Source organism: Myodes glareolus, chromosome 13, assembly GCF_982192425.1.
Source record: "Myodes glareolus chromosome 13, mMyoGla1.1, whole genome shotgun sequence".
Taxonomy (NCBI): Eukaryota; Metazoa; Chordata; class Mammalia; order Rodentia; family Cricetidae; genus Myodes; species Myodes glareolus.
This window is the reverse complement of record NC_142038.1, coordinates 71,955,791-71,968,749: the sequence shown is the minus strand read 5'-3', so window position 1 is coordinate 71,968,749 and position 12,959 is coordinate 71,955,791. Positions and strand designations below refer to the sequence as shown.

At 46.1% G+C, this 12,959-nt stretch overlaps 1 protein-coding gene across 3 annotated transcripts in view; it reads right to left on the bottom strand.

Moving 5' to 3' along the window:
* Nucleotides 1–12,959, bottom strand: part of Kctd1 (potassium channel tetramerization domain containing 1) — a 201,785-nt gene that overhangs the window by 38,450 nt on the left and 150,376 nt on the right. For all 3 annotated transcript variants that reach the window (XM_085700101.2, XM_048447919.3, XM_085700100.2), the window contains exon 2: nt 7,915–8,093. In XM_085700101.2, the coding sequence (XP_085556227.1) occupies nt 7,915–8,093 (179 nt within the window). The remainder of the gene's footprint in view (nt 1–7,914; nt 8,094–12,959) is intronic.

Below are 12,959 nucleotides of genomic sequence, written 5' to 3'. Positions count from 1 at the left end.
GGGTGCACGGCATTTCACGGAGATAGCAGTACCTTCTCCCCTCCCTTTCTGCAGACACTTCTTGGCTTGCCTACCCTGTGACACATAGGCACTGAATTATCCAACACGTGGCTCAAAAAGCAGGGCATAACAAAACGGCTTTGTCACAGAATGCAGTAACCTTCTGTGTTTGTCTGTTTGCTCTTTAGATTGATTCTCTCTATGCAGCCCAGACAAGCCTCATCTGGCATCCTCCTGTCTCTGCCTCCTGAGACCTCAGACTACAGATACACACCACTGAGCCTGGCTCCATGCAGCAATTCTGAAGAAAAGTTTGGCGAACCATTTGGCAAACCAGATGCATTCATTTTAGCAGCATTTATTTCCCAAGGTCTTTAAAATCTGGGCTCATGTGATAAACAGTGGGGCTCATGTCTACAAGTGACAGCATTAAAACTGGAAGCATGTGGGCAGGAGATTTGCCATCACAGAATCCCCACATCCAGAAAGTTCTCGAGGCCAGGATACAAGGGCACAGAAACGCAAACACTGTATTTGTCTTCAGAATATGGGCTTCAAAGATCCTTTTATTTCAAGGTTTTAAAAATATGCATTGTATTTATAATTATATATATATATATATATGTATGTGTGTGTGTGTGTGTGTGTGTGTGTGTGTGTGTGTATGCATGTATGAGTTCAAGTGTTTGTGCAATAGAGAAGAGGGTGTTGGATCCTCTGGTTAAGAACCACCCAACATGGGCATGGGTGCTGGGAACCAAACTCAGGCCCTCTGCAGGAGCAGGAAGTGCTGTTAACCAATGAGCCCTCTGTCCAGCTCCCTATTTTAGGTGCTTTTGTTTTGAGACAGGGCACGTATACATGTAATGTAGAGAGGCCTGGAACTCACAGCTCTGGCCTCCCTAAATGTCTCATATTACACCATGTGCCTTCCCCCTCAGTGCAGCTCCACTGAAATGATGCTGTAATGGCCAATGTGTGTGAGAGTGATGTTCTCCAGAAAACGGACCTCTGCTGATGGGGCACACATGCTTGGCTCCTCCATTCTGAAGCTCTGGATGTACCCTTGGGTGGCCATAGGCATCCACTCCATGGCCGCAAAGGAAGTCTCTTGAGTTCTGCAGCTACCCACACATCCCTGTATGCTAAGGAACGCCGCAGCTATTTCAGAGACACCCATTTAGCATAATCGACTTACATGGGACTTAACTCTTGGTCTGGGTTTAAAATATACAAAAGCCCTGTCAAGCCATCAGCTCAGATGGCGCAGGGGACCTGAGAAGCTCTCTGGCTGACAGTGAGCGTTTCACACCGAGACCCTCACTTTATTATCACTGCACGGGCCCCCTGACTAGTCCACTTCCCCAAGTGGGAGAGTTCAAGTGTGATAAACATCATACTAAAACTGCCTTTGCCAGAAGGGACCGGGACAGATGTGAAAGTCCCAACTCTGAACTCAGACAAGTCCTCCTTAAAACGATCACTGAATGCGTGTTCATCACAAACATATGCCAAAGGTCTTCGGGATGCCTTGTAATTTGACATGGGGCTTAATAAACAATATTGCAATACTTAAGTCTTTCATTATCAATGGTGTTAATAAGGCGTCATCAATGTTTTTGAGCCAGTCATAATCAGATCTGCCCTTCAGCTCTGCACAGCCCAGAGGAAGAGCACAGCGTCTCTAGCCACCTCCCCTGAGATGCTCACACTTCGAATCAGATGAGAACATCTGTGGACGTCTGCTTATTTTACAGCAGTGCTGGGTTTGATCAGGCATGTTGGGCAAGTGTCCTCCTACTGAGCTACATTCTCTGACCCTCCACCCTCTTAAAAAATATTTTGAGAGATACAATCTTGATAAGTTGCCCAGAATGGCTTTGAACTCACAATCCTGGCTGTTTGCTGAGCAGCTCAGATTACAGGCCTGTGCTACCAAATCCAGTTGAAAATATCTGATGGGGACATATTCTTCTTGACTTTTTCTTTATTGTTCTCTCCAGCTAAACTTTATTTGTAAGAACAGGCAGCAGATCCATGGGTCCTAGTTCCCAGACCTCTGATCGCGAACAAGTCCATGGCTGTCTCCTAGTCCTGTATGGGTTTGCTTTGTTTTTTTTTTTTTTACCCACGGTGCCTCCTATTGTAGGCCAGCTTGGCCTTAAACTCAGTATCTTCTACTTCAGCCTCCCAAGAAGTAGGATATAGTGTGCACCGCTGTCCTTTCTCTGGTTTCTGGTTTGTTTGTGGGTTTTTTTCCCCCTTTAAACTTTGCTGGTGTAAAGTTACCACAGTTAGAGACCAGGTGTTCTCGTGGACTGGCAACTCCAAGCTTTAATCGTAGTTGAAGACTTACAGCATCCTCCCTTCCTTTCTTTGCCAGTGCGTGGCCTTAAACTCAGATCCTTGCTCGTGTACTGTACCACCAAACTGTGTTCCCACTGCAGGGTAAAAGGGCTAGCCAAAGAAACCACCCTGGTGCTAAGACCGGAGCCAGTGAAAGAAATACTTTAGCCTTGAACCCAGTACAAAAGAAACACACTTTAGTCATAGAATCAGAGTCAGTGACAGAAATGTACCCAGGCTCTGAAAATAGAGCCAAAAGGTTAAAAGGGGGCCAGTGAAAGAAACACACTATGGCCCAGAAACCAGAGTCAAATCTGCCCCTGACCAACCAAGAAGAAAACAAGCAATCTCTGTGAAGGGAAACTAGTCAATCCCTGAGCAGAAAATCAGAAAAATCAACCGATCCCTGAGCAGAGATCTAGCCAATCTGAGCTCAAGAGACTGAAATTAGACCCATTCCCAACCCAGAAATCCCCCTGGAAAAACTTTGCCCCTAAGAAGCTCTATGTAAGCCCTGCACCCTTTTCCACACTGGCAAATGCAGCCAGTCTCCTAGATCCTTCCCTCCCCATAAATCTCTTCTTGACCGAGGTTTGGGTGAGACCTTCTTTCCCCAGAGCACAGACAGAGCCAAGCTGAGCGGGACTGTACCTGCTGGGGCACTGGAATCCAACTGTTACAACTTCCCTGGGGAAGCCCTCTGCTGCTGGAGCAGAGCTCCATTACATTGGAGAAGTCTTTCCCTAGAGCAGGGCTGTAAACTGCTACACTGCACCCCACCTCCCGCACCTCACCCGCCCCCCCCACCTCACACCTCACCTCCCGCACCTCACGCCCTACACCTCACCCCCCCCCTCCGCACCTCACACTCCACACCCCAAACCCCACACCTCACTTTCCGTACCCCATGCCCCACACCTCACGCCCCCACACCTCACCTCCTATGCCTCACCTCCTACATTACATGTCTTTTAAGGTTATTTGTTACTTACAAATCAGAATTTCTTAACTAAAGTCTTCCCTATAGTTCCCGAAGAGCCTCTTCTCTCTGGGCCACTCCATCAGAAGAGGCAGCTAGAGAAGAACCAGGGGTTCACAGGGGCTCGGTGGGTAGGGCAGGGTGAGTGCTCCAGGGAAGGAGGGTTCCAAGCCCCTAGAACCTAGAGAATGCTAACCAGAGGAGCTGCTAATAATTCTAAGGTCACGAGTAACCCAGCCAGGCTTTCTGGGTTCATTGAAAGAGGGTTGACTAGGTAGGAGATCTTTACAGAAATTGGAAGGGACATTGAGCTATGGGTAAAATCACAAATGTCTGTTCTTCTAAATATGCTTGACTGCTAAAATCTGAGTGTGGGTCCCTTTCTGAATTTCCTTTGAGATGAATATTTAATTACTTACTGCAGTGTTATAAGAACCAAGGAGAAGCAGAGCCGCACACGGTGGCCAGTGACCCCCTGAGCCAGCATCTGACCAGTGCCATTAGTTTTAGTTATGAGCCATGGGAATGGAAGCTTCTTTGATACCCGACATGAGTCTAATGCTATGTCCTGTTAGAAAGGATGAGCTCAGGGCGAGTATACCAGAGAGGACACAATACCAGATACAAGGAAGGAGAGCCCCATGTCAGGCTGTCTCTTGGCTATAGGCATAGAAGGAGTGGGGTCCATTTAGAATTTGGAAGGCAGTTTGAGCAGAGACAATGGCTGGATATCGCAGCTTGCTCTGCATGAAGCACAGGGCTATGAAGATATTTCTATGATCACTTTAATTATTAGCTTTGTAAGAAGACATTTCTGTACCTGTTTTGAAAGAGGGAAGGCAGGTGTTCGGCCATTGGACCCTAACAACCCATCAAAGAACTCCCTGGTGAATGGCAAAGCCTGCATCTAAATGCAGATACAACGAATCAAATCACTTCGCTTGGGAGGTGAGGCTTAGTGGCAGAACACGTGCTTGCCATGCACAAGGCCCTGAGTTTGATCCCTGAAACATCCAAAGAAAACAAAACATGTCTTTGTTGTTGCTGCGTTGTTGTTGCTGCGACGGCACGATGCGTGACTGGGAATGAGAGGGACACTTAGGAAGGCATGCTGATAATCCTGCCTTTTCTAATATGCTGCTGAGAAAAGTCAGTTTGTGGTGTGTGCAAGTATCAGAATGGGGAAGGGGTGGGTTTAATGCTTTTCCTAGAAGCCTAGATTCCTAGTTTGGTGCTGCCATGCAGGAAAGAAGACGCAGAAGCACGTTCACATTTTCTAGCAGTCACATGGGAAAAGTGAAAAGAGACAGAATTTGTCTGAAATGCATTTCCACTTAACTCAGAATATTACCATTCCAACATGAAAAGGAAGCAATATAAAAATCATTGAGATATTTTAGAGGGTTTTTTTTTTTTTAGTTCAATGCCTCAAAATTGAGTGTGTAATGTACATCAAAAGGGGATTTCAATTTGGACTGTCCTCCCTTTGAATGCTCAGTCATGCATGTGGCAACTGACTGCTATAAGAGACCAAGCAGCTAGAGAGAGTAAAGGCATGTACGGAATCTGACGCATGTTTCAGGGTCTGAATCACAATACTCGAGGAATATTCATGGAAAGATAGACTAGGAAGTCTCCAAACAAGATATTAATTGAGGTCTAAAATATGTAGCACCAACAGGAGGTGACTGGAAAATTATGAGAGACAGAAACAGAATGAAGAGAGTGGCCAACCTTTTATCATCCACCACTGCCTGAAGTTCAAGCGAATCCAGGGTGCTACAATGGTTGACCCTCAGAGAGCATCAGACTATGGAAAAGATCCACGCAGCTGCACTGAGCAACTAGACAAAAACCAGTAGCCTAAGGCACAGGCCAATGGTCCAACCACCCACATCCAAAATGCTCCAAAGTCCAGAACTTTGATGTGGGCATCTATTGGAATGTGTGCACATATGTGTTCATGCATGTTTGTGGGGCTTGGAGAAATGCACGTGTGTATGGAGGCCAAAAGTCAACCCTGGGCGTCATTCCTCAGGAGCGGTCTATCATGTTTTTGGAAACAGGGTCCTGCATTGGCCTAGGACTTGCCTAATTAGCTGGTCGGCCACTGAGACCCAGGGATCCACTTACTCTGCCTCCCTGGTACTGTTTATTCTGTTGCTGTGATCAAACACCCTGAAAAGGAGGAGGAAAGCATTCAGTTACCTTGTATTTCTAGGTCACAATCCAGCACAGAGGGAAGCCAAGGCAGGAAGTCAAACGTGAGCCTTAAGTGGATCCCACAGAGGAATGCTGCCTGCCAGCTGGCTTGCTTGAAGACTCATGTTTAGCTAGCTTTCTTATACAACCCATGACACCTGCCTAGGGACTGGAAAGCCTACGGTGGGTTGAATTCCCTAGATTCGTTAGCAATCAAGACAGTACCCACAGGCATGCCTATCTGGTCGAGGCAATTCCTCAACGGAAGTTCTTTCTTCCTAGGTGACTAGGCTATGTCAAGTTCTCGATAAGTAGGACAGCTGGGATTATAGGACATTCCAGCTTCCTTTTGTGAGTTCTGGGGGTTAGATCCATGCCTTTGTGGCAAACACCTTGCCAATTTAGCTATTTCCCCAGTCCCCAAGACCTTTTGGGCACAAATATAACACCCTACATAGAAAATTCCATGTCATGAAACTTTTTTTGTACACAGAATTACTAAAAACATGACACAGAATGATCCTCAGAATATGTGTGTAATATATATATGAAACATAGATGGATTTCATGTCCAGCTTGGGTCCTATTTCCCTGGATATCTCATTATACATAGACAAATATTCTAAACTTTGAAAACACGCCGAATCAGAAATAATTCTGTTCCTATGTATTTGAGAAGGAAGCCTCTCAGGCTGCATTAATTTCCCCCTTAAATCAGAAGTTTTAAATGCAAACAAAAGCAAAGGCCACCAGACCAGATCACTAGCTTGTCCTACATTCCAGGAAAGGAGATGGACCTTTGTAGATGGATTGTACTTGACCCTGGATTTAACTCCCCCATCTGAAGGGCCAGCAGCAGTTTTCTGTAGCTGATGTCAGTATCAACAGGAGGTTGGAAGAATTACAATTAGGCACTTTTTAAAAAGAATAATAGCTATAGAGCCAGATTCTTATTTTTTTTTTAATGAATGGACAAGTCGCTTAAGATGTTGTAATCCTGGGCTGCAAAGAAGGCTCAACTGTTAGGAGCACTTGTTGCTACTAAAAATGAGGACTAGATTTGGTTCCCAGAACCCACGTGGTAGCTCACAATCATCCATACTTGCAGATCCAGGAGAACTGAAGCCCTCTTCTCGCTTCTGAGGCCACCGTGCATGCTATACATATTTATATGTAGGCAAAATGTTTATATGCAAAAGGAAAATATAAATCAATGTATAAAAAGTTATTAACCATTTTATAAACTAAATTTTCACATCAAGAAAATAAAACATTAATGAGCCCAGGGAAGTGGGGAATGCCTTTAATCACAGCCCCGAGGAGGCAGAGGCAGCAGATCTCTTGGGTTTGAGGTCAGCCTTTTCTATGTAGTGAGCTTTAGAGTCACATTCTTGAAAACTAAGACTACAGCCACCGTGAGCATGTCATTTGTATGGCTTTCTTAACATTTCCGAGTCATACCTGTACTAACAGCTGAGAGCCAGGATTGTAGATGCACAGCTCTGTGGATACCTCACAAATCTGTATTTTAATCACTTCATTTTTATCGTGGAAAGTAAGCCTGGAAGGCAAGAGAACACACTTTTCTATCCTTTTCACCCCAATTTTCAAATTCTTTTACTTTTTCGGTTTTTCAAGACAGGGTTTCTCTGTGTTGCTTTGGAGCCTGCCCTGGAACTAGCTCTTATAGACCAGGTTGGCCTCAAACTCACAGAGATCCACCTGCTTCTGCTTCCCGAGTACTGCCAGGCTGAAATTCTTTTATAAAGTACTAGGTAGTCAAGAGAGATCTGAAAAAACTAAAATACTTTATAACATTTTATCATAATTATGATTTTTACTCAATATTGTCTATTTATGTTATAAGCATTCTCTCTCTCTCTCTCTCTCTCTCTCTCTCTCTCTCTCTTTCGTGTGTCTGTGCCCACTCACACCACAGCGCACAGGTGGAGCTTAGAGGACAATGCTCTGGATTCTCTCCTTCCACCTTGACATGGTTTGAACTGAGCCCATTAGGCCTGCCCTGGGTCATTTCACCCCAACCCCCATCATCATTTGTATTTTGAGATAGGGCCTCATTCTATAGTCCTGGTTGGTCTTGAGCTCATTATGTAGCACCAGCCTGTCTTGAATTCATGATCCTTCTCCTTAGGTTCCTGAATTCTGGAATTACAGGCGTCCACCATGGCACTCAGAAAGTGACATTTGGACAAGTACTCCATGCCCCAACTGTGGAATCAAACAGCCATGGCCCTGAATAGCCTCAGCAGGTCATGCCCTGCACTTGGTGCTGGTCAGGCAACACTGTTCTTCTGATCAAAGGAAAAGCAATCAAGAGCATCAAACACACACACTTCTGAGAGCGACATCCCCACTTTTGCAATTACCTGGACTCGGGGTATTTGGTGAGGGTGGCCAGGCTGCTGGTGTACATGTGGCCGCCCACATCAATGTGGACCGGTGCATTGGACTTGGTGAGCTGGGCTGGAGTGGGAATGCCTTGGTTGTTCAGTGGCGATGCGGGGGATCTAGTGATCAGAGGTCTTGACATATTGGGCCGACTGTCCTACAGAGAGAGAAGCACAGTTAGACACGGTTCTGTTGTCAATGACGATGAAAACACAGATCCCGAGAAATGAGCGAGTGAGCAGCGATGGTGACCACTTGGTAATAACATCTGGAAAGTTACCAGGTCCTCTCACTTTCGTTTTCAGTATTATAAGCAAAGCAAACCCTACACAGAGAGAAAGGAACGTCTTGTGCCCGGGATCCAATTGACAACTCTGAGGGCTTATTATACAAAGGATTTTCACATTATGCAAATGACAAGTGGCTTATGGAGAAATCCTATTCATTACAAATGAAAAGATAATCAATGCTTAAAACAATAAGCACCCAAATAAAACATGTACAGTTTATAGTTCTCTTTGAAAACTTCCTCATCGCTATGCACAGAAACTAAGCCATGTGTGTTCTATAGGACAGACTCTAAGGCTCTAGCTTTTGAATCACAAAAGAGTATTGCACAGTCTAGCCATCAGCTGTAACAAAGAGACACCATGGGTTTATCATTCCATAGATTTTTAAAAATCAATGGCCAGTTACTTGTTCCCCAGTTCTCTTCCTGGGAATCTGTGGTTTGGGATGCTTCCTAACAACAGATCCCAGACAAGCTTCTTTGCTGTGTGCCTGACTTCTCAGGAAATTAAGTTGCCAAGGTGAAGAAGATGAGGCGGATGCTGTTGCTATGATGTGTAGTCACCGCAGCAAAAGGTGTGATGTCAGCAAATAGACCAGGACGCTGGTGGCACATGCAGCAGCAGCAAGAGACCAGGATGCGGGCAGCGCGGGCAGCAGCAGGAACACGTTCAAGGAACTGCACTCTCAAGAGCAGAAAAGATGCCAGTTGTCCCAGGATGCAACATAAATGAGTAAACACCATGGTGATTCCACACCACAGGCAGGTCACGCCAGGTTCTGGCACTCCACAGGGTCAGATACTTAGAGTCATCAAATGATGGATCAATTGATGATCAATTGGGGAACAAACCAAAAGAGCGTTCTGTAAGACTGAACACATGCGCATGCACAAACACACTCCATTCTCAGATTTGAAATTTAGGCAGAGACTGTTTTCAAACACACTCACCATATGTGCCAAAAGTAGTCAATGGGTTACATGAAAAATGTCTCTGATAGAGATTTCAGAAGGGAAGGTGCTTAGTCTTATGCTTAAAGTGCAAGGGATAACATAAATTTGCAAAGCATCATGGGTCTCTTGATCCTGGAACAGGTTGAGGCATTACCTGGCGCTCAGCTGTTAGACTACTTAGGGTTAAGCCCAAGTCCAAGAGAGACTGCCGCTGGCAAGCTTTCCCAGACAGCCATAGGAACGGCGAGGTGATGGGGCCTTGCACAAAATGTTTACCATCTGCGTGGTGCTCTTCTGCAAGGCGCAGGAAACAGAGCCCAGAAAATGCCACTCGAAAAGAGATCGTTTCTCAGTTCCTAAATTGGGTGGCAAATTCATGGGTATTCACTGGAGTATTCTTTACTGTATTCTTCAATAATGCAAAATAGAAATTAAAGACACAAAGGAGTGCTTGGAACATACAAAGAGAAGGAGTTGAAAGGGTTATTATGGGGTGGGAGCGGGGACAAAGCAAAGTCACAGATGGCAGAACATATTAAGGTTAAGTGCCAGAAGAAGTATTTTTAATTCTGGATGACAGACAGAAACTTTACCCTTAAAAAGTGATTGAGGGCTGTGGAGATGGTACAGAAAATAAAATGCTGGCTGTGTAAGTATGAGGAATGGCCCAGCAAGTCTGTAATCCCCGTGTGCCCACTGCCCAGTGAGAAGCTGAAGCAGGAGACTGCCGGAGCTTCTGAGTCAGCTGGCCTGGCATAGGAAGCACAAGCGCGGTCAACAAAGGGAGTGCCCCAGCTAGCGTTACTGCTGCTGTGATGAAACACAGCGGCCAAAGCAAGTTGGGGTGCAGAGGGTTCATCTGGCTCACACTTCCACATCACAGTCCTTTCCTGAAGGAAGGCAGGCAGGAAGCTGGGGGCAGGAGCGGTCACAGAGGTCACGGTGTGCTGCTTACTGACCTGCTCCTCACGGCGTGCTCAACTTGCTTTCTTATAGAACCCTGGACCACCAGTCTAGCGATGATGCCACCCACAAAGTCCCGAGCAGACCCCTTCATCAGTCACTAAAAGACGCCATACAGGTTTGCCTGCACCCCAATCTTAGAGAGGTATTTTTTCAATTGAGTCCCCTCCTCTCATATGACATAAAATTAGCCAGCACAACTGACCCCTGTCAATTTGACACACAAACACACCAGTGTTGAGCCACGACCTTTCTTTTCTTTTTCATCCCCAAGCTCATACATTAAATATTGACATCACAATGTAAAAATTTTAAACTTACAAAGTCACACAAGTCATACAAATTCAACCCCTTTTAAAAACTCATTCTTTTAATAGCCAAAGTCTTTGAACTGTGGGATCCTATAAAATAATAATAATAATAATAATAATAATAATAATAATAATAATAAACAAGTTAAATACTTTCTTATTTCGAGAGGAAAGAACCCGGGAACTAGGGCACAGTCATAATCAAACTCCAACTGTGTAAACAATTCAATATCCAGTGTCTGGGGTTCACTCACGATCTTCAGTGCTCCTCGAAAGGGTCTGGGTCACTTCTCTGGCTGCACCCTCTGCAGCATACACAGCTTGTCTTACGGGCTCCGACTGGCTTCCCTCCACCACCGCAGCTGCTCTTGGTGGTCATCCCGTGGCACTGGTGTCTTCAAAATGCTGGGGTCTCTGCTGCAACTGGGCTGCTCTCTCACCAGTAGCCTCTTCTGTGTTCTCTCCAGGGACTGCAGCCCTGTCACAGCGTCCAAGCCTCAGCTGCTCTCCATGACCCACTCCTGCCTTCAAACCAGTGCACGGTCTTGCACGCCGATAGTCAGGAGTCTGGGACAGGAGGACCACTTGAGTCCAGGGGTTCTGGGCTGTAGTGTATCATGCCGATCAGGTCCGCACTAAGTTCGGCATCAGATGACTCTTACACTGCCCGGTTCAGCTGCCAGGATGAGGGACTTCAGCTGCCTGGGGAACACTGCTTCTGTGTGCTGGCCCCGAGGAAATCCTTCCCAGATTTCACCACAGTGATGCTGGCCTCCTCTTAATCACAGCTGATTCTCCAGTCCCAGCTGGCCAGCTTTCATTGTCCCAGAAAAGCAAAGGTTTTACTTCAGTAATTCTCGGCCCTTGTTAATCACAGCCGATTCTTCAGGTCCAGCTGACCAGAACCACAGATTCTTCACACATAAGCCTGGCAGAGTCTTTGCTTCCCTTCACAAACCAGGCCTCCAAGGTCTGCACTGCTTTCAACATAGTTACCTTCCGAGCCCCTGCGGAACAGCCCACTGAACTCTCAACACTCAGTGACTTGGCCTAAAGTTCCAAAGCCTTTCCACAATTCTTCCCAAGACAACAATACAGCAATACCCACCACCCTGGTACCAATTTCTGTTTAGCTAGGATTACTATTGTTATGATGAAACATCATGACCAAAAACACGGTGGGGAGGAAAGAGTTTATTTGTTTTCTATTTGCACATCGTGACCCATCACTGAAAGACATCAGGGCAGGAACTTGGAAGCAGAAGCCATGCAGAGGTGCTTTCTTATAGAACCCAGGACTACCTGCCCAGGGGTGGCCCCACCCATAATGGTTGAACTCTCCCACATCAATCACTAATTAAGAAAATGCCTTATAGACTTGTCTGCAGCCCAATCTTAGGGGAGCATTTTCTGAATTGAGGCTCCCTCCTCTGGGATTACTATAGCCCATGTCACATTTACATAAAAGTACCCAGCACAGGGGACTTGCCACAAACAAGATTGAAGGTAGAGGACCAACCCCTAGGTTGACCTCTGATTTCCACATGTACGCTGTGACTTGTGTGTACACATATTCACTGACTCACACACACATACATGTATCATGCCCACACACCTCACAAAGCAATAAGAAAGCACTTTTCACAAATACCTGTTAGACCCAAGCTGCTGTCAACGGCCATGTCTGGGTCCATGGTCCTGCTGCAGCTGGATCTAAGTTGACGGCTCTGGCCTCAGAGGGACCATACATGGTGAAACCAGAGTGCTGCACTGAGCCAGCACCACACCTCATTGGCACGGCCCCTCACCGCACACTGCAGCAGGAGAGCTGGCCCTGACACTCAGGAGAGATGACTCCCCCATTACCACGGGCAAGGGAGAACTGACCCTGAAGGCATGGGCTTTGGGGAGCAGGCTCTGCCTCCTCACATGAGATGAGTGGCCCCACAGCCAGGCCTTGGGTTGGCCCATCCTAACATCTATCTAGGACCTGCTGAAGATCATGAAGAGACTGGTCCTGTGAAATGCTCTGCAGGATCTCCATGACTGGGGGTGGTCAAGGGATCTCTGAGAGGAGTTTTGGTCAGTATCCAGTGAGGATGGTGTACCAGAAACCAGAGGCCCTGAACCAGACCAACGAGTCATTGCAATGAGCATTTGCTAGTAAAGCTGACTGGACACACTGCACCTCCCAATGCCACCAGGATGAGTGAAGAGGTGTTGGACAGGCAGGAAAGAAGGAGAAGCAAAGAGGCTTTTTGTTTGTTTGTTTTTAGTTTATTTTCTTTTGGTGGGGGCACTGCATGTGGGAGGGGAGGACATGGGAGGACTGGGAGGTGAGTGGAATTAGGGTGCATGATGTGAAATTCCCAAAGAATCAACAAAGAAATTACGTTTTTTGTTTTTTGTTTTTTTTTAAAAGAAATACTTATTACATGGCTTTCTGGATGATTCCCTGGCTATATATGCATACACACATGCAAAATACTTATGACATGGCTTCCCG